Consider the following 26404-nt stretch of genomic DNA (forward strand, 5'->3'; position numbering starts at 1 on the left):
TCTAAAAGACGACCTTCTTTCCAGACGGGCTTTCATTCAGCAGCAAAATAAACTTTATTTTCCAACCTTGCCCTCAGAGTCGTGAAGGATTTCAAAAGGACCTCACATTACAAACACCGCCACGCTCCATCATTATCCCCCATTTCCTCCTGCGCATTCCCGCCCCGGCCCTGGGTGTTGCCCTCGCCGTGGCTAGCAGGCAGCCAGCCCTCCCGAGGGCCGAGGGTGGCTCCCGCCGGCAGCCGGCCGAGGGGCGGAGGGGCGGGAGGCGAGGGGCCGCCGCCCGCCGGGGTGGCGGCTGCCGCAGGCACGGCGCCTCGCCTCGCCTCGCCGCTCCCCTCCCCGCCGCTCAGGCGGCCCTGGGAGCCGCTCTCCCCGCCGGCCGGTGACTTTCAAACGCCTCGCCCGCCCCTTTTCTCCTCAGGCGCCCGGCGGAGAGCGCGGCGCGCTGCCGGCAGGCGGGGCCGGGCCTGGGCCGTACCGCCAGGGCAGAAGGCTACTTCCCCTCCTCCCCCCGCCCTTCCTGTGCGGCGGCCCGCCATGGAGCCGGCGGGCTGGCGCCCGGGCACTGCTGACGGGGGCGGCGGTGCCCGGCAGCCCGCCCGCCGCCGCGGCGCAGCGCTCGGCGGGACCCTCCCCTCCCCTCCCCTCCCCTCCCCGCCCCGTCGCGTCGCGGCCTCACAGCCCGCCCCGCGCGCCCGGGCGGCGGGATCCCGGCCGCCCTCTGGGCGGAAGGATACGGGGAGGAGCCTGCGGCGCGGTCCGCCGGGGCGCTGAGTCCTGTTGCCTGGTGACGGAGCGGCCGGCCCCCTCCCTCCCCGTGGCGCTGGGAGCCGCCGCCGCCGCCGGTTTACGTAACGCCTCCCGGGGCAGGTCCCGGCTCCGTCCCGCCCGCCTCACTCGGGGACGGCAGCAGCGGGACGGAGTCCGCCGCCTCCTCCGGCTGCCAGAGGCCCCGGGGCCCCGCTCTGCGCCGCCACGGCAGGTAAATACCCGCCGCGGGCCCAGGGAGCAGCGGGAGGGGCAGGGCTGGAGGAAGGGCGGCTGCCGCCCTCCCCGTGGCAGCGGGGGACGGAGCCGGGAGGCGGGAGGCGGCGGCGGCGGCGGCGGCGGCGGCGGGCGCCCCCCCCCCCCCCCCCGCTCCTTCCCGCCGCTGCGCTGAGGCACGGGCGGGCTCGGTCCCCGGGGAGCGCCGGGCCGGCGGCTTGAGGCCCGGCCGGGGAGGCCCGCGCCGGCCCGCTCTCCCCTCCCCTCCCCTCCCCTCCCCTCCCCTCCCCTCTCCTCTCCGCTAAGAGCCCGGGAAGAGGAGGAGTTGCGGGGCCGGGCCTGGCCGGCGCTGGGAGGACGCTTTCCCGGGACGGCGCGTCCCGCTTCTCGGCTGCGCCTGCCGCAGCGCGGCGGGAGCGTGCCGGGGAGGCCGGGGGCAGGGCCGGGGGGAGAGGGGAGGAAGCGCGGCGACGGGAGGAGAGGGGCCGGGCAGGGGGTGCCGGGGAGCGCCAGGGGCCGGGCGGGGGGGGCTGGCTGCAGGCCGGCGGCGAGGCAGGGCTCGGGGGCGGGGCCGGGGGCCCGGCCGGGGTGCTCCGGTCCGAGCGCCTGCCCGGGAGCTGAGCCCTCCCCGCTCCCCCCCCGCTTCTCCATCCCGGCCCGGCCCCTGGGCAAGCAGCGTCAGGTGAGCGGCGTGCGCCGGCGGTCGGGGGGGAGGCGCCGGCCTGGAGCGGGACCGGGGCTGCCGTGCCTTGGGACCGGGTCACGCCCGGGAGGAGAGGAGGCGGGAGAGGAAGGCGGCACCCAGCACACCCCGTCGTGGGTGCCGGCCTGCGCCGATGTCACCCGGCGCAGTGGACGGGGAGAGCGGAGGATGCGGCGCTCCGGGCCGGGGTAGCGAGCGCCTGAGGCGGGCAGCCCCTTCCCTGCCCGTGCTGACGGGGGGCTTGGTGACAGGGCTCCGCCGCGGGCTGCGGCCGGGCCTGGCCGGCGTGCGGAGCGGCTCCCGCCGTGACCTTCCCTCCTGTGCGTGACTGTACAAAGCGCAGGCAGCGGCTGCGGGCCGGTGAGGAGGAGCCGGGAGCCGGCTCCGAATGCCTCGGACCGGGGCAGATGGAAACCAGCGCTGCCTGGCTGCGGCGTTCCAGCCTTACCCTGGGGGCCGATCCGGTGGGACGCGCTCCCCTCCTGGTTTTTTTTTTTTTTTTTTTTTTTTTTTCCCCTTTCCAGCAGCATTGTCCTTTAGGGGCCTATTGAAGGCAAAAGGCGGACAGAAAGGCGAGGGCTGCTGCCGTTTGGGGAGGCGGAGCTGGGCCGATAGCAGACTGACGGGAGCCGCATCCTATGGCCGCTCGGGGCTGGCGCCGCCTGGGCGGGCCCGGCGGCCGCCGCCGCTCGCAGGCAGGGGGCGGGGTGGGGGGACAAGGTTTGGCGAAGGTTACAGCCGAATGCAGAAGTGACACGAACTGACTCTTCGTTCCAGCAAACTCATTTCCATCTTCTCCTCCTGCCGTCGCGATTAAAAGTATACATTTATCAAGTCGCGTCATGAAACTTTGAGAAAAGCGAAAGTGCGGTGCTTTTTTTCTGGTTTGTCTTTGTTTTAATTACTCACTGCAGTACCTGATGCTGATCTGAAGGGTGAAAACAGTGCGATTTGCTTGTCCTTTGAAAGAAAAAAAACATTCCTATGTTCCAGTCTTTAGTCTATATAGTTCGGGTTGTGGTTTATAGGCCTGGGATCGGAGGACACCGTGGTACGGGTAGTTGACTTGCCTCGTGCAAACCCTTTAAAATGGCTAGGTTTTTACCCTTCCGTTGCGCACCGTATATTACTTCTGCATTCCTGGGATGAGGTGGGAATTGCACATCAAATTGCGTTTCTTAGCTGTCAAAAGTGAGCTCGTGATGATTCAGTAGATAATTGTGTAAAACCAACTACTTCACTGCAGTGCTTAAAATCCAAGTATTGCGGGCTTCTCAGTCCATGGAAGTCTGAAATTGACATTTTTCTTTATTGTTTAAGACAAAAATATGCCTTATAAAAGTAAATGGCATGGAACTTGATTGTTGCTTGACATGTAACTGTACGGATTTTATTTCGTACTAATCCTCCATCTGCTGTTTCTTGTCAGTATGGATATGCTAAAACAGTAGTGTACAACCCCTCCCAATCAATAAAGCATATCGTATAGGTATCAAAATCCTCTGTTTTCATCATTGAGATATAAGAGGGGGATGTCGGTAACTTGAATAAAATGAGTAGTACACTATATATTTCTAATGTTCTTTGTTTTCAAAGACGAAGAATTGTAGGGGAAATCCTGATTTGTATACTCCATTGAAAGCATGAGCAGTTTATATCCCCGCCATATTCTGCTTGGCAGATATTCCCACATGTATGGTCACAAAACTTTATTGGTTCATTTGTTTTGTGCACCGTAGGGGTAATGATTCTTTGAGACCACAGATTGTGCAAATTTGGATACATGGGTACATGACCCTCTAGCTTTTCTGCTCATCAGTAGGGGAATCAGAAGGAAAGGAAGGGGCAAATGGATTTATGTGTGACCCAAGAGGAAAAGTGGGAGGCCTCAAACTTCTCTTGTTATCTTAATATGCTGATTTCATAGCCTGCATTCCCCTCTGCTTTTGTTGTTCCTATTTGTTTTTCTTCCAAGTAAGAGAAATTCCATAGGGGTAAAATGATGTCAGCATTTTCCTTTGCTCATTTGCTGTGCATTCTAGGAGGAATAGGGACAGAGGAAGATCTAGATACTGCTCATAACTTCATTATTTCTCCTTCTTGAGAATCTTGTTTCTAGGTGAACAGGGGGAATGAAGGAAACCAAGAGGTTGGTTTTATACCTAGCACGGGTGAATTTTCTGTGGAATTTTATTGGGTTTTAGGCATAGTGCTGTAGAGTCAGAATAGACTTTCTATCTGCTTAGCTAGGATCCTAGCAAAATCATCTATCAGTTTGCTTCTTTTTAAGCTTTGCGTAAAGAAGCATACAAAATCCATAATGATGGGTGTTGAAAGCAGTATGTGTGAAATACTTACTTTAAAGCCATCTAAATGTTAACATGTTCAATATAAGACATTTGAGCTTTTTTTTTTTTTTTTTTAATCTGGGGCTTTCCACAGTTTGTGAGAGTAAAAGACCCTTATTTCTTGTTACTCCATTGCAGCTTGTCATCTTTCTTTTCTTAAGACATGCATTTATAACATAGGTTTCGTACCTGACTGATGGACTGATAATGTGAAGCCCCTAAAATTGTATAATGGTAATAACAACCAATAGCTAATGACTAAAAGTAATAACTTATTGCTATAATAACATGAGCAACAATATTAGGTAAAGCAGAATGTAGTGAAGACAGCAAGACTTAGAATTCTTGTAGGCTAAGAGAGGTAGCAGGAACTATTATCTGTACTGCTAGTGGAGCTTGGAATACAAATGATCTTCTAGAAGCTATTTAATATGCTCTGTTTATTGGGATAGTTTCTTCTGTATTGTGGAACAGAGATTGGAATCCTTCATTTTAGTCCAAGAACAGTGACAGGCTGGTTAGGTAATTTGTAAATGTAATTATAGAAACGAGTAGTTATGTTGTGTCCACCCGCCCCAAGAATTTTTTCCGAGTAAAATCAATTTCATGATACAAAATATAAAAATGTTCAAATGAATATCTGAATGCTCAGCTGCATTTCAATATACAGACAAAAAGAAAATTGGCTGGTAGGAGGGAAGAGTATGTTTTTTCATAAATTGGAAATAGTTTACCAGATTTTTCTAGGCAGAAATACCAGGTAGCTGGAGGACTGTTGGCGTGTTTTAGTAGAAGATCTAGATGAGCTAGTTATAATATTTTTACTAAAAAGTGTCTTGTTCTGCTTTTCCCCAAAGTTGGTTGGATGCATTTATAATGGATGCTGAGGGACTGAATGTGTATTTTATTGGGCCACAGCGGTGGTTGGAGGGGTGGGGGGAGGTGTTGAGTGGTTTGAACATTCAGTACAAAGATTATTCTTTCCCAGACTTCTTCCTAGAAGTTAATTTCTCTGGCTTTATTGGAAGCTACTGAATATTTTTAATTTTTTAATCTGCTATTTCCCTTATAATTTCACATGCACGTGTTTGGATTTACCTGCATAAAACTATTTTTTGATTATTTCTACATCATCTAGACTCTGTTCATAACTTAGCTTCTGTACGTCCACTTTGGTATCTGTCTTTCCAAGAGCTTTATTTCTAAGGCAGTAGTGTGGAAATTTTAATTAGAAAGGATTTAAATTCATAGAATCGTAGAATCGTTTAGGTTGGAAAAGACCTTTAAGATCATCCAGTCCAACCATTTTCACTGCTGTGATATCATATGTAATAAGTGGATTATATCCTGCAAAGTTTGTGCATAGTCTGTGCTCCGGCCTTGCTATAACAATTTTCATTTTTAATATAATTTGGGGAACATTTAAATTTCTCTTTTACTGTATTGAGGAGGAAGTTTCAAATATGTGGTCCATGCTAATTTTACTTCTGTCTGTAACATTCTAGGCTTTATTCTAGAAAGGATTGCATGTGAAAATGTATACTCTGTGCAAAAACTTGTTAATAAATAAAAATTAATTCTTACAGGGCTGAAATGTGAATAGTTTTGTGTTCTTTTTGTAACTAGGGGAAGAGTTTTTAAAGTTACTATTACATTTATGTAAGGAACAAGGTCTGCTGGATGGAATGCTGGACTAGGACTGAAGAGACCTGCAGTTTTCTATCAGCTCTATCACTGAGTGAATTCAAGCAAATTGTTTCATCTTAATGTGCCTGTGTTTAAGATGCCGTACGGAAAGGAGGAGCCGCTATGCCTTGTATATGTTACTAAGTTGTGTGAGTGTGGGGTTTTTGTTGTTTTTATGGTTTGGTTAGATGAACATAGAAGAATTGTGAAGGGAGCCATAGTTGCATCGGAGAAGAGGTTTTACATATATAGACTGTGGAAGAAAGTTCAGAGAGAGATAAGAGGGTAAGAGACTAGGGGTAGCTGAAGGCCAGAAAAAGTAAAGCAAGTTTTCATAAGATTGTATAGTTTTAACATCAGAACAGCAGAGTTAAGTTGCAAGATACGTTCTGCAAGGTTACTCCAGGCAGTGTTAGCGTAGTCAGGACTTAGATTGAGATAATCTTCAACAGTAAAGTGGGAAAACGTGCTAAAACATACACAGAGTGATTAAGGAAATTATTTTGGTCATCTAGCATGTGTCATATGTGCTTTTTAAGAAAACGAAGTGTTTTATTAGCCTAAGGAAAAAAGGCTGCTTGAAGCATCACTAATGAAGAAATCAGTAATGCGTATTGCTGCCATTGGATGAGTAATTAATTCTCACTAAATCCTTATGACACTGTAATCTGTTATTACAAACTTGAAACAAATTTGAAGATTGTGGCCGAATGGGAGTGCAATATTAAAACACTGCATTGAATTTAGGACACTGGAGTATCTTGAAAGAAATGGAGCCAGCTTCCAGTGATTTGTCTGATTGATAACTTTACTTATGAAACTTCAGGAAAAACTTTTACTGTTTCATGGTAGTTCAGTTCTGCTGGCTGAAGATTTTGAGCTAATGACTGTTACTAATTAGCCAAAGGTTGCTGTTGAGTGACTTCCTGTTCTCCTGGTTCTGTATTCTGGGGTAGAAGTTCACTCTGCTGCTTATTTGGGTATTGCACTTAACAGTGAAACAGAATTACCTATAGGAATTCTTGTTCTATTGAAGTTTTTGTAGCTGCTTTGCTGGAAGTCATATTGAATTGTGTGGGGTGACACAAGAGATTTAAAATGTTTCTGTAAGCCCAGATATTAGTTTAATTTTTGTATTTATATAGATGATTTTTTTCACCAGCTTCTCTGAACAGGATATCTTATCAGCTTGAGAGAAACCTCAGAGTTCCAGTTTTTAGTAACTTTGTTCTTGAGTTGTGAAAGAAATGCCTTGGTTAGCAGTACAGTAACTTCCTTGAAGAGAAGTAATATAATGCTGACCTGCTGTTTTTGTAAGAGCGTTTTCTGGTGGTGATAGTTAAATATTTTGCATTTTAGTAAAATAAGATTTCCAGCTCTCATTTGAAGTAGCAGACAGCAAATTTATTATTTTAAGAGCAATATTAACCTGTCCTACCCATTCAGTTTGTAAACTTTTTTTTTTAAATAAGCAATAGCATTTTTAAGCAACATACTTAATCATAAAAGTGGAAATATGATATGGCAATGAATATCACCACTGTTTTTATGGAAAAAGAAGTAGAAAAAGTTTTCCTGACAGTCTTACAACATAAAGTGAACAAACAATGCCTATGCAAATGGATTCAAGTGCTAAAATATGTATTCTTTCATGTGAATTGTTACTCTGTTCAAAATTGCAGAGTCTCCTACTTCTGATCTCAATTTCATAAATATATAGAATTTAATTTACTAACATTTTTGGATTAAAAATTAGAGGTAGTAGAAGTGCAGGAGAAAAGCATTTGAAACAGTTCCCTTTGTAGGCCTACTGTATTTTCTTTGGTGCAAAGTCAGTATCTTCTCTGCTGGTTAAGTCATAGAGCTTGCAAATTCAGCTTGTCAGAACTCTTTGTGATTACTGAGCTACTTGTGGCTGACACATACTGTACATTTTTACACAGTTATTAATGAAAACATTGTCTATATGTGACTTCCAACTGAATTTATGATAACATCTCTTTAATGAAGAGAGCAGTTGAAAAGACTATGTAGTTAGGCTATAGTTATACTTGTTTTTAAACCCTTCATGAGGCTATTTTAAGCTTTTCAAAAAGGTAGTAATTAACTCCTTGAATCACAGACCGAGTATAGAAAACTTCAGTAGTAAGCATTCAGAGAAGACCTTCATACAAATTAAAGCAGTTAACAAAATAAAGTAAAATGTGTAGTGTGGTCAATAACTAGTTAGATGTTTACATACAGCTGGATTATTAACTTTGGAAGTATAAATAGCTGGAGAAATACCATAGCCTTTAAATGGGCAGTGGTTATTGGATCTTTGGAATTCATAATTCATTCTCCTTTTCCCTCCCCAACTGAAAGATGCGGTGTGCCTAAGAATAAATTGTATATCGATTGAAATAAATCCTATATGGTTGCACTAAAAAAGTGGCCACTGGGCTACTTGGCACTGCAGTAGTGTTCCAGCTGATGTGAAGAGCACTGAGTGCTTTATCAGGGTGGGCTGTGCCTGGGGGGAGGCTGGCAACACCTCTTGGGGCACACTGGTGTCTGGCTGCGCACTGAGACATTACGAAACTGGAGGCAAGTCTGTTTTAAGGGACATGCATAACTTGGTGCTCAGGCCTCCAAGCTCTTACCATCCCGCTTGGGAAGGGCGTTCAAACACGGGCAAATAGCTGTTAGTAACAGGTAGTTTGAACTGCTCTAAAAGTTGGGTAAATCGAAGACATCAGGAGGGCAGGAAGGAGAGTGATAAAAATAGTCAATAGCATATATCTGATCTTTCCGTTACTTGACTGTGTCCTCCGTTGCATTGTTAAGCCCCACATACATTCTAGGTGATAGAAAGGCTAGTAAATACAGTGAGATTCAAGTAGTGGAAAGCTTACAGATTTTACATGCTGGAAGTCCTGAAGATAAATGTCTCTGTGAGCTTAAAATGTGTGCATCCTTTGTGATCACGGTTATATTTTGTTTTTTGTTTTTTATTAGCTCCATTTATGTTTCCTTAAACCTGAGAAAGACTTACTGAAGTATGATGACGATAATCAACAATGTGCACTCTGTTGCTTGTGTACATAGTAAAAGATACAGCTTTTGATAAATAGTGTCCCTGTGAAGATTCTCAGGGGACTGAACAAAAAAGGCTGTCTCCTCTGTGAAGTGACAGCTAGACTGGTATTTGTCCCCAGGACCTCTCAGGCTCTGTAGCAGTCCACCCAGGCAGTCCCTGGGTGTAACAGACTTGAGGTAAACAGGAGGGAGGGAGGTGTTTGTCACTGGCTTTGCTCTGGTATGCTGATAAGATCTGCAATTTTAAATTGAAAAACTTAAATCATACCAGTGTCTTCAATAGTAAAAAGAAATGTAATGGAACAGTCTGAAACCTGATGTCAGTGATACCGAAATTACACCAATGGTTGGGGAGTACTGTTAAGTATGAGCTGAGGCAGCGCCTACGTATTTGAGGGGTACATATGCTGCCTTCTGCATGAGCGCTCACTGTTTCTCTTGGGTTCTCCACACTTTGGTGATCCACAATATTGTAGGCTAGTTGCAGTGCAACACTTGCCTCTCTTACCAAACTTGAAGCAACCAGTAATTTATTTGTCATCTCCAGGATACTGTTGTGGTGGGATTCTGTTTTGAGGCTGAATCTGCTGAATGATAGAAGTACCGGGTCAGTAGGGAATTTCTGTAAAAATGTTGGAAGCACATATCATAGCTATTGAAGTACCTGGATTGGCTTCTGTCGTGGTTTAACCCCAGCCAGCAACTAAGCACCACGCAGCTGCTTGCTCACTCCCCCTGCCCCGGTGGGATGGGGGAGAGAATCAGGGGAGTAAGAGTGAGAAACACTCCTGGGTTGAGATAAGAACAGTTTAATAATTGAAATGAAGTAAAATAGTAGTAGTAATAACAACAGTAATAATAATATACAAAGCAAGTGATGCACAATGCAATTGCTCACCACCTGCTGATCGATACCCAGCCAGTCCTTGAGCAGTGATCGCTGCCCCCCGGCCAACCCCCCCCAGTTTCTATACTGAGCATGATGCCATATGGTATGGAATAGCCCTTTGGCCAGTTTGGGTCAGCTGTCCTGGCTGTGCCCCCTCCCAGCTTCTTGTGCACCTGGCAGAGCATGGGAAGCTGACAAGTCCTTGACCAGCATAAGCAGTACTCAGCAACAACTAAAACATCAGTGTGTTATCAGCATTCTTCTCATCCTAAATCCAAAACAGAGCACTATGCCAGCTACTAGGAAGAAAATTAACCCAGCCGAAACCAGGACAGCTTCCATATTTTGTGTTCCAAGTAGTAATGGTGGTCTGAAAGACTTGCATCTGAATTAGTTAAAATGTAGTTTCTGAACTCTGCCTTCCTAATGTTTTCTTGTTATGCTTAAGTGAATCTAACAGTGGGCCGCTGCTGAAAGGGGCAGCCCTGCTTCCTTTCTTATGCCAGATGTAGACATTTTGTGGCAATGGGGTGAGTTGATCACTTATTTGTGTTTTTTGAAGACTGGCCCACCAAAAATGAATTTTTTTTCCATTTAGAACAAACTGATCCAGTTTGTCCCTGCAACCACACAGTGGATGGGTAAAATACAAGGACAGAAGGGTGAGAATGCCAGGAAGGGCCAATGGGAGAAACAGAAGAACATCCTCTCTTGCTGGCAGTATGCAGTTGCGGTGCAGTTTGTGTTGCGCTAACTAGCCTTTGAGTCGTCAGCCACACAGGTTTCTCTGTCAAGATGCTGCTGCTGGTGTGGTTTTCCTGAAAGTTTTTACAAACTGGTGCTTGTGCTGGCAATAGTAGTAATTGTTTCAAATTTATTATTTAGTTATTATTTTTATTATTAGGACAACAAAGCTGGTGAAGGGTCTAGAGCACAAGTCTTATGAGGAGTGGCTGAGAGAACTGGGGTTATTTAGCCTGGAGAAGAGGAGGCTGAGGGGAGACCTTATCGCTCTCTACAACTACCTGAAAGGAGGTTGTACTGAGGTGGGTGTTGGGCTCTTCTCCCAAGTAACAAGTGATAGGATGGGAGGATATGGGCTCAAGCTGTGCCAGGGGAGATTTAGATTGGATATTAGGAAAAATTCATTCACGGAAAGGGTAGTCAAGCATTGGAACAGGCTGCCCAGAGAGGTGGTGGAGTCCCCATCCCTGGAAGTGTTCAAAAAATGGGTAGATGTGGCACTCTGGGACATGGTTTAGTGGGCATGGTGGTGTTGGGTTGACGGTTGGACTGATGATCTTAGAGGTCCTTTCCAACCTTAATGATTCCTAGTTTTTACTTTCATTAAAAAAATACTCCAGCCACCAAGCCAGGAAACATGAAATTGCTACTCTACCCTTAATTGGTTTAGTGGTGGACTTGGTAGTGTTAGGTTAATGGTTGGACTGGATGATCTTAAAGGTCTTTTCCAACCTAAACGATTCTATGATTCTAAATTCTGTCAGTTATATGCGGCGTTGTTTTAAGTTCATTTTGAATGTGAAAAATACTTACTTAAATTCCTTGTCATTAGATGCTGAGTTGTATTTTTAAACTTAAAAAGAATTATCGTATTTCTAAGTTACATGATATGTGTACATTTTTCTTTTTTTCAGATAGGATTTAAAAAAAATGCAGTCTCGTTTAAACAAAGGAGTAAAGTTTAGTTCAAACACCAGTTTTGAGCAAGCTTGAAATTTAGTTCAGAATCCAGTCTGGACAGTAACAAACTAAACTGGAAAAAATTTTCTCATGGCAGTTTATGTTCATCATTTTCTAAGAATGGAATGGAATTATTAAGATTGTATTGGTCCTTCTTTGGACAAATTCTTACTAAAATACTGTAAATGTTGCCATTGTTAATGACAGCTGGGCATTTGAAATTAGTGAAGGAGTGTTTCAGTCCTTTAGATTCAGACAGTCCGTAAATATCTTTTAATTTATGAAGTCTGATTGATGTTTGAAGGTGTTTTTAACAGTTGTAAACCCTTCTTAAAATCAATACTGAAATTTTTTGAGACATAATGCTTTGGGTTGGGGGGGCGCAGGTTACACGTGTGCTGTACTTACACTTATCTGGTACAACTGCACAACAAACTGTGGTACCAGGAACTGCTTTATTTTGTCAGAAATGCTCTGGGCTCCCCTATGTTTATTGAAATGGAAGTGGTGGCTATGTGCTGCATAATAAAGCGCTTGCTTTTGATTATTTTTTTTTTTTAATACATCTTTAATATTGAGTCTTGACCTCCTGAAACAGGATGTTTCCTGAGTGATGCTATGAAATAACAATACTTCTGTCTTGAAGGTAAAATTTGCTAACTAAATTATCAAGACACCTATTAAACCATGATCTGCAAAACTTGCCAGCTATTAGGGCTTATTAATTACATTTTTAAGTCTTATTATGTGTAGTGAAGAACTACTTCCTAGGTGTCCACTATGTAGAGATGCCTCTTAATAGTCTCCTATATGTAATAGGAACCCTTTCAAAAGAATTTGTTTATGAAACCACTTTCAGATCTTCTTACAATTCTATAAAGTGATGAAGTTTTGGTATGTAGTGGGCATAGTATGCTGTGGCTGTTCTTCACACTGTTTGTAGGTTTTGCTGCTAGGTCATGCTTTTTCCTCTTTCCATCTTGCCTTTTTTTTCTAACTTACAAATTGTACATTTTCCATCTTACATTATGCATTTATTTTGAGGAAGTGGAGAATATTCAGATTACTGAGAACTTGGGGTCTTGGATATGCAGCTGAACTTCTAGTGCAGGCGCCTCACCTGCTAATTCTGCAGTCGGTTAACAGTTGTTTCCCATGGCTCAGCTTTTGCTGTCTGACAGGATTGCTGTTCTGACATCTTGTAACGAAGTTCATATATGTTAATAATGTACAGCCCTGTGAACGGATCAGCTAATTGAACTCCTCCAGCTACTTTTTTTTGAAGTGTTGTTCTTGTATTATGGTGAACATAAATGTTTTATAAGAACACCTGTACAGGTTCAGACAAAGGCTTTGTCAAATCCAGTACTTGTCTGCAACAGCATCTGTAAATGAGCTGTTAGGGATGAAAAAGAACAGAGAGTATATGTGATACCTCTCCTGAATACTCCCCCAGCCTCACACTATCTTCAGTCTAGGGGATTTCCTGAGCCTGATGTAGTTTGTCCAGTTGGAAACTCTCAAGGGATCTCTCTTGTTCAATTTCCTGTGAAGCCCATCTGATTTTTTTTTTTGGTTGTTTTGAGTCCTCGGTGTCTTTTGGCAAGGAATTTCTAGTACCTGTTGTGTGAAGTTTTGCACATAGCCCTTACTAACTCCCCTTACTAACTCATTGGTAGTTTCTATTAAAAAAATACATTGAACAGTCAATCTCTATCCATGGAGAGGCACATCTTTTTTGATATTACAGGACTAGGGTTGCATGTTATATACAATATGCATGCAAAACATTAATTCAGTGGCACAAAGATGACTTTAGTTTTGTTCTGTCATTTGCTCTTTTGACTAATGCTGGGTTTGAGCTTACAGTTTTGTCAAATATCTAACATACTACTTAAGAAATAGATCCTGGGATTAATAGTCAGCTCACAACTCATTGTTCTGTGTATTAATACCATGAGATTATTATTCTTCCTCTGTCTCATTTCAGGTTTATCTATGCTGAATTTTGTTTGCCTTTTTATTGCCCAGTCCAGTTTCATAAGGTCCTTCTGTATTTTTTCAGTTATTTTGTATTCACTATCCCTGATAGCTTGCTGTCATTCAGTAGCTTGTTAACTCTGTTGCCCATCCCATCTCCCAGGTCACTTAGGAATTTGTAAAGCAATGCAGGTCCCAGTGCAGAATCCTACAGAACTGTGCTGGTGACTCCCCTGGTGTCATCTTCGTTATGCCTCTGTTCTTTTTTCTTTCCTAACCTTAGTAAATGAGGCTTATATGGTAGCTCTTGAATCCTTTGAGTAATTCCATTAAGCTTTTATACAGAATTAGCAACTTCAGATTTTCATTTGGATAAGTGTTATCAAAATAAACCTGCAGAGTTACAAGAAAAAACAATCCTGCAGTAACACCCACAGACTGGTTTCTGTCCCCTCTGTGGGTTCTCTGACTTGAGTTACACTAGAACCATAGCATAAGCCCAGCCTCGTTAGCTATCAGTCAACCGTAAAACTTATATCCATTACAAATGAGATTGTATCACTCTTGCACTTCCTGCTAATAATTCTGAAAAAAGGAAATTCTGTGTATATCCAGAAGTTAATTCACCGAGCTGCTTTTATGCTTTCGACCACTTTTACTCTTCCTTGCTTTGATTCCAGCTGGGTGTTTTAATCAGTGTTTCTCACGGCATGGCAGCGCTTCTGAAGCTTTGTGGCAGAAATTGTCTGAACTGGGATGGAGGGAGAGGTTTGTTTATAGCATAGGCATTATCAATTTTTTTGGTTTATGATAGTGTTTCGGTGTCTTGGTCATGAATCAAGTCCCTGCTCTGCTGTTTCTTGTACAATAACATCAAACATCACCAACCCCTGCAAAAGCTGTCCTTGCTGTGAAGACTATACAGCCAAATTTCTTAGATTGTCGAGGAATGTCATTAAAAAATAACAACTTCTTCTACTTCTGAATTCACATGTCTTCTAAATGCCATGTGAAATTTATTAAGGACACAGATTCCATTGTTCACTAGATGTTAAACAGGCTTTGTTTCTGGGCTTTGACAGTGCCCTCCCCAGTGTGTGGCCGTTCGGTTTGTATATTAAGGATTTGTTTAGATTTTTCACTGAAAGAAAGAAAAGAAATGATAGTAGAATTGCCGATTCCTCCATAATAGATAAGGACAATTTTGGACTTCTGTTACCATCATATGATGTGACTGTGCTTTTGATTATCAGTCTTCTAGAAGAGGACTGAAATTTACTGAAGTGAATATGTGATTTTAGTATGTTATTGACCAAACTTGGTAAAATTTTCACTTTGATTTATACTAATTAGGATTTGCATATTTTTGCTATATGTAGTAGTCAGGGAGAGGAAGGATTGTTTGCTTTTAATACAACCATTCTGGGAAAAAATACTACTTCTAAAAAGCTTTGTCCTGGTTAAAAAATGTGGACACCTGTATCTACATTTAAAAAAAAAAAAAAATTTTTTTTTTTCTCTCTGTGCATTGAAAAATCATCATACATTGTCAAAGACCATAGTGGGGGAAAAAAAGACTTCTGAAAATGAGAGCTATAAATTGTAAACTATGTAATGTACTGGCATATTTCACAGAATAATAGAGGAAACTTTGTATAAAACAGCAGTTATGGCTTAACTATTGTGTGAGAATATGTTTAGTCTAATTGTTAACATATAGCAGTAGGCAGAATGAAGCAGTGGAAACACCAATGTTGACCCTTTTGGGAATGGAAGGAAGGAAAAAGGTAGCATCTGTAGCTTTATCTAAGAGATCGACTTTTCTGTAGTAGATGTGTCAAAATGTGTAAAGAGTAACTTTGAGGCTTGAGAGACTTTATTTGCAGATTATAGAAATAAAAATATATTAGTTTTCAATGTCCTTCAATATGTAGATCCTGACAGTTTTTTTCCATTGACAGTATAGACCCTAGTGTAGCAAATTTAAGCCTGCAGGCAATTTGCTTCCTTTCTAAGTTACCTTTTTATGATCTCCAAGAAATAGTCTGTGAACCTTTAGTTTACCTGAAAGGACAGTAGTAAGGGGTATGCTTTTTACTCTTCTATTCCAATGTTTTCTCTTATTTTAAGACTTGATATCTTTAAGGAAGCTTGAAAGCTTGTTAAAGCATTAAGTCTACTTTTTTTTTTTTTCATTTACAAAAAATGTTTGTTCAGAGCCTTGCTGTATGGATACATAATTTTCAGAGGCCTCTTGGTGCTGATAAAATACAGATGAGGTTACCTTAGATTAATTTGGTGAGTTTTGTGGTTCAGCTTTGGTCACTGTTTTCCAAGATTACAAACAATTGGAAAAAAGGCTTTACTTTTAAGCTCCTTAAAATAACTTCTTTTTTTTTGTGAAAGGGAATTAAGGAGGAAAAAAGTTGTTGAAGACATGGAAATGTCTTGCCTGGTATGAGCTTTAAGCGAATCTGCTCTTTCTGTTGATAGTCTGATAAGCACAGTTATATATGCTAGCACTTTCTTGGTGGGCTTGTATCGAGCTTCATTGAAGAGTGATTTAATCACACCTTTATTTTGTTGCACTCTTTGGTAATCTTAGTGTAATTTTACACTCTAATGCTGTATTGCTGTAGGCACAACTGTCACAAGAAGGTGTTTTTATGGCTCTCGTTACTGTATTACCAAGACACTCTTTATATATTTTTTAATTTTTTTAAAAAATTATGTATTTGTTATGACAATACTTATATTCCATTTCACTTACAAGGAAGATGAGGATTATTTGGTCTTCAAAACAGATTATTTACCATGCAAGAACAACTATGTTGTAGGGAATGGACCTAGAGTATTCTAGCTTCAGTTTCTGTACCATTGATCCTCCTTCCTGTTTCTTGCTATGGATTATTTAAAGTTGTTGCTTTTCTGTAACTAGATTTCAGAAGACTAAAACTCAGTTATTGTCTTATGCTATCTATTTTAGGTCAAAAGAATGTTTAGTGACTATTGCACTGAGTAGAATTTTGAGAAAGAGTATCTATTCTAAGGTAGTCTAAGTTGTAAAATCTGAGTGTTTACACAATATTGTAGTCTTATTCCTTTACAAGACACTTCATACATTGATTCTTGTGCCTATAGTTGTTAAGCTGTTGACAGCTTATCTAACAGTGACCTTGTTAAGGTCATTGATTTGTATTACAAAAACTGAAGGTTACTTAAAAGGAAAAAAATTGACTAGGAAGTGGATTAAGTAGAAATTCTTTTGAAAGAATTTCATCGTGTATTTTTGACTTTAGGATTTGTAAGTAATCTGTAGTTTTCACAAACTATTGATAGAAATGTGTAAATTTTTATTTGGTAATTCTCAGTACAAGGCATGTCCCTCCATCATATTTTATAGCTGGAAATGGAGAATTATTTCCAACTTGGTAGTTAAAGTAACTAGCCTTGCACTAATTACTTAGGCTGTATTGTAGTCTCCCTGTTCAGATTAGCCGTGGTCATTGTGCAGATGAAGAAAGTTATTTTCAACAAGACAGTGTGAAAAAGATTTAAAAGGGATGGTAATTTACTTGTTGGAAAACATTATCTCTAAAATTGACTGTCATACCTACTAGCAGAAATGGTTGCTCTTTGAATGACTTGTTTTAATTTGATATGGAAAGCCTCTCTTTAGTACTGGCATGGGAAAATAGTCAGTTTGCATGAAATTTTGTTAATTCTAAAACATAATGGAAATGTGTTTAAGACTTTCTGTAAAACAAAGTACTTGAGACAGTTGTAAAATGAGAACTCAAATATTATTTCAGAATTTTGTTTAGATTTCCATTTTTTATATCATGTATATATTTTGAAAATTAATGTTAAAATAGGTAATTGAAGATGATACTCAAAGAAGCTGGACTATAATATTTGAACATTACAGAAATTTTGTTGTTGTCTCATTTCTTAATTCCTGTGATAACCTACCTGTCTTTCTCTGACTGTCTCTCCCCTATCCTCCCCATCTAAAAATAGCAAGACATATGCTTTAACTGGTCAGCCAAAGTAAATCAGATTATGTCAGCCTAGATCTCAAGAACTGAATTTCTCAAATGCCTCATGAAAATAAATGTTAAGATAGAAAAGAGAGGCCACATTATCACGTCGATCAGGGAAAAGCTGAAGCATAAACTCAGTCCTTACTAGGTGCTAAGGATCTAAACCATTTGTCTAAGTAAGTTTTGACTGAAGTGACTCAGTATCCAGAAGCCCTTTGCTTTGCTATATCATAGAATGGTTTGGGTTGGAAGGAACCTTTAAAAATCACCTGGTCCAACCCCCCCCCCACTATGGGCAGAGACATCTTTCACTAGATCAGGTTGCTCAGAGCCCCATCCAACCTGACCTTGAACACTTCAAATAGGTCATCCACAACTTCTCTGGACAAGCTTTTCCAGTGTCTCACTGCCCTCATCATAAAAAAAAGTCTTCCTTATGTCCAATCTAAATCTGCTGTCTTTCAGTTTAAAACCATTGCTCCTTGTCCTGTCACTACAGGCCTTTGTAAAAAGTCTGTCCCCATCTTTCTTATAAGCTGCCTTTAAATACTGAAAGGCTGCAGTAAAGTACCCCTGGAGCCTCCACTTCTCCAGGCTGAACAACCCCAGCTCTTTCAACCTTTCTTCATAGGAGAGGTGTTCCACCTCTCTGATGATTTTTGTGGCTCTCCTCTGGATCCACTAACAGGTCCATGTCTTTCTTGTACTGGGGACCCCAGAGCTGGATGCAGTACTCCAGGTAGGATCTCATGAGAGCAGAGTAGAGGGGCAGAATCTCTTCCCTCAAACCTGCTGACCACGCTTCTTTTGATGCAGCCGAGGATACGTTTGGCCTTCTGGGCTGCAAGCTCTGGCTTATGTCCAATTTTTCGTCTGTCAGTATCCCCAAGTCCTCTTCTGCAGGGCTGCTCTCAATCCCTTCATCCCCCAATCTGAATTGATACTGGCGATTGCCCCAACCCAGGTGCAGGACCCTGCACTTGGCCTTGTTGAACCTAAGGTTTGCATGGGCCCACTCCTCAAGCCTGTCAAGGTCCCTCTGGATGGCATCCCTTCCCTCAAGCAAATCAATTGCACCACTCAGCTTGGTGTCACCTGCGAACTTGCTGAGGGTGCACTCAATCCCACTATGTCATTGATGAAGATATTAAATAGTATTGGTCCCAGTATGGACCTTAGAGGGACACCGCTCATTACTGGTTTCCACTTGGACATTGAGCCATTGACTGTAACTCTTTGGACACGGCCATCCAGCCAATTCCTTATCCATCTAATAGTCCATCCATCAAATCCATATCTTTCCAATTTAGCAGCAAGGATGTTGTGTGGGACTGTCAAAGGCCTTGCAGAAGTCTAGGTAGGTGACATCTATAGCTCTTCTGTTGTCCACGGATGCAGTTGCTTTTGATTGAAGTAACTTAATTTCCAGAAGCCCATTGCTTTGCTGTATTGGGTACTCAAAACCTTCAATGAAAAATGTGGTCACCTTAACCAAGCCCTCTCCTTCCCGCCTCTCTTGACTGTTTTTGATGGTATCTTTGCAAACGAAAGACTACTTGGAACGTGTGTTTGCTGTCCCTTTCCATTCTCTGTGCACTTCATAAAAAAAAAAGGTTATGGGTAGATGGGAGACCTGTTGAATTAGAGGAGATGCATTTCTTGTTTGGTTGCTTCCTCACATTTTTCCACTGATTTTCTTCCCCATCCACCCTTTCATAATTCCCCTTTCCAGTGGAACTTTCTGTCAACTCTGTCAAAAAGTTGTTGATTTCCTGAACATTCAGGTAATTCTGCTCCATGTCTCAAAAAAAGACAAATCAAGAGTGTCGGTTTTCCCAGATCTTTGAAACATGGGATTTGGGGGGCTGACTGGGGTTGTGGCATTGACTTAGGGAGAGTGTTCATCACATGCTATGATGTGGACTACCAACAGGAGAAGGATGAAATAGATGTTTGCATGGAATGTTGTTCTTCAACAATTGAGAATATGGGCTGCTTAAGAGTTTGGACTTGTGGCTCTTGATTTGGAGTATCTTGGTCACAATAGTAGATTTTTCTCATACTTTCTGTTCTCTGATTACATGATGAAGCAGCAACCTCCAGGCCCTTTGCAGGATGTTTCTATCTACTGTTACTTGTGATTATTTATGAGATTCTGACTAATACAAACATTTTACTGACAAAGATCGAATGCTCTTGCGTTGCATACTTTCTCAAAATGAACATTGTCATCAGAGAAGTAAGGCAGCTTTAGCGTAGCTCTGTAGCAACTGATTATAATGGGTTTCTTTTTGATAATGTTGCACTTGACTCAGTAAAGATCTGGAATATACAGTTGTACCTGGGTGGTGATGCAAAGAAAGCTCCTAAAAACTATGATCTTTTGTTGTGTGGACATAGGTGGTAACTGTATGGTCACCTTTCCGTTTTGTTTGGCCACAAAACACATGCTGCCCGCACAAAATACTGCACACAGTATATAGTTTAGATAGTTATATTAGGTGATGTCTGGTTTGAGTGTGTTGGTCATCTTGCAGTGGGGTTGAAACAAAACAGTAGATTTTGCTTAGATCCTTTAGTCTTTGTTTCCTTTCGGTGAAGTGATATTTTCTGCTAGGATTTGAGCTTTGTTTTCTCTTGCTAAGAAGTTGGAGAGGAGAGAGAAGGCCTACACAAATTCCAGATTGGCATGTGGTTGATAGGCAGACCAGTCCAAAAATGCCTTTTTTGGACTGACTTCTTCTGGGTTAGAGGGCAGAATGCCTGCATGTGTGGTGCTTGCACCTTCTGCCCCTTACTTATCGAGATTGGTTTGGGATTGGGGGTGGTGTAAGTCTTAGGATGGTTTGTCTTATTTTAGGATATGGTTTAGAGTGTAAATTCTCAGGTAAGACTGGTGTATGTTTTCTGTAAATAAGGTTAAATGTTAATTCTGGCACTGATAAATTACGTTCTGCTCAAATTTTTTAAGTTATTCCAGAGATTTATATTTTTATGAGGACAGATTTTGGATGATAAAATGCTTTGCTATCCTGAGGCAAGGCAAATATTGAAACTACAAAACCCCCCAAAAAATCTAAGCCTGAAGATAGCAACGATTTAGTGGTAGGATTTATGAAGCTCCTGGCCAGATGAATTTCATAAATTCAGTGTTTTATAAGTAAGACACTTTTTTCTTTTCCAGAAATGGAAATCACTGCAAAACAGTAGGATTATATTGTCTTCTAATGATGCAAAATATACAGTGAGTCTTTATGCAAACTAACATAGATAGGTTTTTTTTTTTAATCAAAGGTGGGTTTTTTTCAGCTGATAGTGAAAGTAGTAAAACCTCAACTTTCCCATAAAGCTAGGTCAAACATATATTTCAATCAGCAGATTAGTTGTGAAGTCTTTGATGAAAGAGAGTCTCTTCCTGCATTAAAAAGTACCTTTTCTAAAAGTCACCTTTAAACTTGGAATAATTCCTGTTATTCTTCAAAATGACACTGAATAGGTGTACTATATATGTGGATTAAGCAGTATGTAAATGACTGCTTTCTACATTGGATGTTTTTTTCACTGTTTAATATTATTCATGTATGGATACATATTATCACAACTTATCATTTTTTCCTCTTTATAGGTCCTGCTGGGGACTTGCATCTGGCCTCAATGTGAAATTAAGGTAGAAAAACACATCTACATATGTGTTTGCTATTAGGATTTAGTTTATTCACTGGTCATGCCTGAAGAGTGATGTTCATCTCTAGACGGCTAACTGCCAGAAAATATAAATGATTGTCCTAGAAGTCAAGCCTCTCTCCTATTTACTGGAGTGAAAATCACCTCCAGATATCGACGGAATATCAACTACAGAAAATGCTTCACGTTATAAGGATGCCAACCACCTAGATTCATGCGCCCTATCTGTACAGTTGTTGTGGATGGTTTGCCATCTGAAAGCTCCTCAAGCTCTTATCCAGGCCCTGTATCTGTTTCTGAAATGTCTCTGCTACATGCTTTGGGTCCAGTGCAGACCTGGCTGGGACAAGAGCTAGAGAAGTGTGGCATTGATGCCATGATTTATACTCGGTATGTCCTCAGTCTTCTGCTGCATGATAGCTATGACTACGACCTGCAGGAACAGGTATTTACATATTTTAGATGTTGTCCAGTGAAAGTGAGTTTTTGTATCGGTTATGTTTTGTGTATTATACATGGGTATGGCTCAGATGGGGGGGTGGTCGTCTTTCAGTGTGTGGGTGGGAGGGGGGTATAAACCACACGGGGATCAAATTTGGTGGGTGAACTGAGATTAATGTAGTTAGTTTGCTGTATAAGCAATTACATTAAACAAAATTTTCACAATGCTACAATTGGTATCGGAATTATTAGCACTGGAATGTTCTGTATCATAAATGCAGACCTCCAGTACTTGTGATTATAAGGTTGATTTAATATTGGAACATTAATAAACTAATGTAATTCTTGTAAACTGTGTGTCAAATTGGCCTGCTTCACAATAGTTTGTAGACTCCCCATCACTTCTCCTCATGGATTTAATCTTGTGCTATTTTCAGTAAAGAATTTAAAAAAAAAAAAATCCCACTTTCTTTTTTTAGTATTTGAATATTTAAAATACATTCTTGCACATGCATTATTCATCTCTTCTAAAAGAATGTTAATGTTGAATCCTGATAAAAGCCATGCAAAAGAGTTGTGGAACAGTGAGTTGCTATACATGGCTGTAATTCAAAAAGGGCAGGGGAAGAAAAGTGAAGTGGTGTATCAGATAGGCACAACTCTATTACTATTTCCTTGTGCCTTTATTGCTATGGATTTTATGTGTCCCTAGAATATACTTTTCAGTCCTGATTTCACCTCTTCTTTTTTTTTTTTTCTTCTTTTTTTAATGTTAATTTCTCTGCATCATCCACCTATATCAAAATACTTCTAATAGTGGAGTTTTCCGGATATAGGACTCGGAGAAGTTCTGGAAGTTTTCAAGAGGGATGAGGATGCTGTTGATCGTAGACTTTGTCTTACAAGGTGGCTGTGATTACAGTGGGAAGGAAGTAAAGCAAATACCTCTTATTTGGTGGCTTAATTATTAGTTCTTTTTTGTTGCTGTTGTTTCTGTTATACTTCACACATTGCTACCTAGCTGCTTCAGAAATTTTGTTGTTTTCTAGTTTACCTTTTTAAAAATCCAGCAAGAGCAGGGCAAGGTGTTGTGGAATAAATGTAAATTTAACTGAAGCAGGAGAAAATTCATGTCAAATGCTGCCAGTCTCTGAACTCTTAGCAACCATTACTGTGCATAAAAGCTTTCATGCTTCCATTAGGCAAAACAGAAAACTTTATGTGCAAAAGTAATTTTTGTTCAAAAGTCTATCTGACAGCAGTGGAGGTCACCAGGAACAACCTCATGATTAATAATAATAATTAAAAAAACCCCACTGTAAACACTCTTTAGAATGTACCTTAACAGTGAACTTATTTAGGTCTTGGTCAGACACGAATAGCTGTATCTTAGAAGGGGACAGAATAAAGTTCCAAAAGGAGGGTGTGGGGTGAGGACAGAAAAAAGAAACCAAGTGAAACCACACCAGACTTGGAGGAGCTTTATAGATAGTCCTGTGGCCTTGGGGAAAAATGAAGACTTGTTTCTCTTCAGTCCATTTTAGAGCATAGTCATAACTGTGAAGTCACTACTGTGATAATTTGAAATGACTAAAGTGCCAAAATTAGTTTTCCTTTTCTCAGGCTTTGCAAGAAGCAGGGTGACTGTATTATGAAAACCTAATTCAGTTTATTTCTCGTTTCAATACCTTAACTGGGCGCTTTGCGGGTTGATAGCGGAGATTTAAGGAATGTGTCTGTTCTTTTTCCAAGCTGATTATCTGAACCTAATGAGCCAAAGAGGGAATAATACCACATGCTGACAGAATGAGGGAAGAATACCACATGTAGCCAAAACCTGTGTTGCTGGCGGATGCTGTAGTAGAAATGTACAGGATGTCTTCTGAATGACATAGAAATTTGAAGAAGCTGAAAGTTTCTTTTTCACCTCCTCAATTTGATCCTGCTTATAACATGCTTATATTGCATTTATTCTCTCTACTTCAAATAACCATATTCAAAGTTTTGAGACCTAATATCAATTTAGTTTGGGATGATAATCTGTAATAATGATTGGATGTGTGTGTGTATGAAACATACTGCTACCTAATTCCTTTTCAAATAGCTTAGTCTTTAAAGAGTCTGCAAATACAAATTTCTTATATGGAGAATTGAGGAAATCTTAAAACACACGTGCTTGTTCTTTTATTTATTTATTTATTTATTTTAAATTTTTATTATTGCCTACTGGTTATTTGTATGACCTGGTATTTTAAAATTAATTTTGGTTTAGTTAAGTGATTCAGAAACAAGAAAATCTGTATTCTAAAGCATATGTTTGCATATAAGCAGTTTCAATCCAATTTTGGTGATGGGTACAACATTAAGACAAAGAGGAAAAACAAATACTAGTGGTGTTTACAAATAGGAATCAGAGAAGAGTGCAGCAATTAAACATCTAAATGAGAAATAATTTAGGAGTAAAATACTGAGAGTTGCTGAGCTCCTTTAATTCAGATTAATTCCATGGAAGAGTTGGTTCTTGGCGCCTCAGGAATTTTTTCTCCCATATGATTCCTTTGATTCTTGAGAAAGATGACAGAAGTTCCAGGGAAAGAAGTGTTCTCAATAGTGGGTTTATTGCAATGATTTCTCCCCAACTTAGAGGACAGCTACAAAAAGGACGGAGGCTCTTTCTGCAGAAGGAGCCACATGGAGAAGACAAGGGACAACAGGTACAAATTGTGCTTGGTGAAATTTCATCTCGATAGGAGAAAGAAGAGGTTTTTGGTTGGGTTCCCCCCCCCCCCCCCCCCCTCTCTTATAGTGAGAACAGTCATTCACTGGAACAATCTTCTTGGGAACGTGGTAGAGTCCCCATTGCTGGAGGTTTTCAAGATGCAGTAGGACAGGGTGCTAGATAATCTTATCTAGGCTCCGCTTCCCTCGAAAGGGTGGACCAGATCATCTTTCGAGGTCCCTTCCAACCTGGGCTGTTCTATGGTTCTAGAACTCTCTTTCTGTGGGGAGAGATTAGCCATCACTTCTTCCCCAAAATACAGCAATGACTTCTGTTATGAACAGGTTAAAAGGAATGTGTGGTCTCTGAACACCCAGAATGGGATTACACATATGAACAATCCATTGCAATGCACTTTTTTTTGGGGGTGGGGCTGGTGAAGAGGACAAATTTAGGAAGTCCTAATCTCATGGTTACTGTATAAATCATCTTCATTAGAAGTGTTGCAAACTGAAGTTAAGATGGTTGTTAAGACCTCAGAATGCTGATGACGTCATTAGCACTGTTTTAGTCACTTCAGGGAGCCTCCTTCCGTGCTTTCTTTATAGTGTTCTGGTGTCATCAATTGTAGCACGGAAGTGGAACTCTGAAGTCCTGGACTAAGGTTCTGTCAGGTAAGTACAGAAGGATTTAAAATAAAAAATGAATGAAAAAGCATCCCCAACCTTACTAGGTATACCTAGCTATTTAAGGTATCGGTGTTATTGTGTTATCAGACACTTCTGTTTACATTTAAAGTAAGTATTTCAAAAGAATAGTCTTGATTGACTAGGTCTTCAGGGTTATTTTTGAGATTAGGCAGCATGTTCCCTTCTGTTTTGTTAGTAATATAATATGTGGTTTCTGGTCTTGATTCTCCTGCAGACTTCTGTGGCTTTGGTCACTTGACCTCTTTTCCTCCAGTATTATCTGTCTCTGTACGGTGAGGTAGTTTGATATGTGGATAGAAGATAAAAATGTGTTTCAGCATTTGGTGTATGGGGTTGCATGTGGGTTTGTGTTTTTTTTCCTTCTTTGCTTTGTTTTTGTTTGTTCTGGGTTTTTTATGTGTGAGTGGGTTTTGGGAGTCTTTTTGTTTGTTTTTTTTCTTGTTTGTTTGTTTTTATTACTGTTAATTCCATGTCTTGCCCAATAAGAGTGGTCTCTGTTGGGTATCATTATATGGACGCAGGCTCAATATTGTGGAAGGATAGATCAATAAACCAGGAGTTTTCAGGGAGCTAATAGGAGTTTTTTGCAAGTACTTGTGTGTGTGTCTGTGGAGGGAGGCAGAGTACAGAAAACAGGCAAAAGTAAAACCCTAGTACACTGCAACAGAATTTTACTGGAATGTTTGCAGGTTTTATTCTGACTCATTGTCTTGAACTGAAGTATCTATTAAAATATTGGGGGAATTGATAAGCAAGTATGTTTTGCCCAGCTGTGTTTCAAAGTACTAGAGAGCTTTCAAGAAAGGAATCTTGTTTATGGTAAATTGCACTGTGGTACCAAGATCTTCCAGAGCTGCTATGGTTATACATATGTTATACATACCTATCAAGAATTACTGTAACACCTCCTAAATATACACACTTTAAATGTTTTTTAAAAAAATACTCAAGTTAACTGAAGTTAATTTAATTATCGTTGGCATTTGTAGCACAATTCTTATTCAAGACATACGTGCTACTTTTGGAAATCATAGAATCGTTTAGGTTGGAAAAGACCTTTAAGATCATCCAGTCCAACCACTAACCTAACACTACCAAGTCCACCACTAAACCAATTAAGGGTAGAGTAGCAATATCCTGTTTCCTGGCTTGGTGGCTGGATTATTTATAATGAAAGTAAAAACTAGGAATCATTAAGGTTGGAAAGGACCTCTAAGATCATCAGTCCAACCATCAACCCAACACCACCATGCCCACTAAACCATGTCCCAGGGTGCCACGTCTACCCGTTTTTTGAACACTTCCAGGGATGGTGACTCCACCACCTCTCTGGGCAGCCTGTTCCAATGCTTGACTACCCTTTCCATGAAGAAATTTTTCCTAATATCCAATCTAAATGAGTCTAAAAGCTTAAGATGTGAAAGTTCTTAAG

At 41.3% G+C, this 26404-nt stretch overlaps 1 protein-coding gene across 2 annotated transcripts in view; it reads left to right on the forward strand.

The window, feature by feature from the left end:
* The first annotated feature begins 937 nt into the window (after positions 1-937).
* Positions 938-26404, forward strand: part of KIAA0232 (KIAA0232 ortholog) — an 83024-nt gene continuing 57557 nt past the window's right edge. For both annotated transcript variants that reach the window (XM_075708632.1, XM_075708633.1), the window contains exons 1-2: positions 938-985; positions 21044-21547. In XM_075708632.1, the coding sequence (XP_075564747.1) occupies positions 21317-21547 (231 nt within the window). In that variant the 5' untranslated portion in view covers positions 938-985; positions 21044-21316. The remainder of the gene's footprint in view (positions 986-21043; positions 21548-26404) is intronic.

Source organism: Pelecanus crispus, chromosome 4 (genome assembly GCF_030463565.1).
Source record: "Pelecanus crispus isolate bPelCri1 chromosome 4, bPelCri1.pri, whole genome shotgun sequence".
Lineage (NCBI taxonomy): Eukaryota > Metazoa > Chordata > Aves > Pelecaniformes > Pelecanidae > Pelecanus > Pelecanus crispus.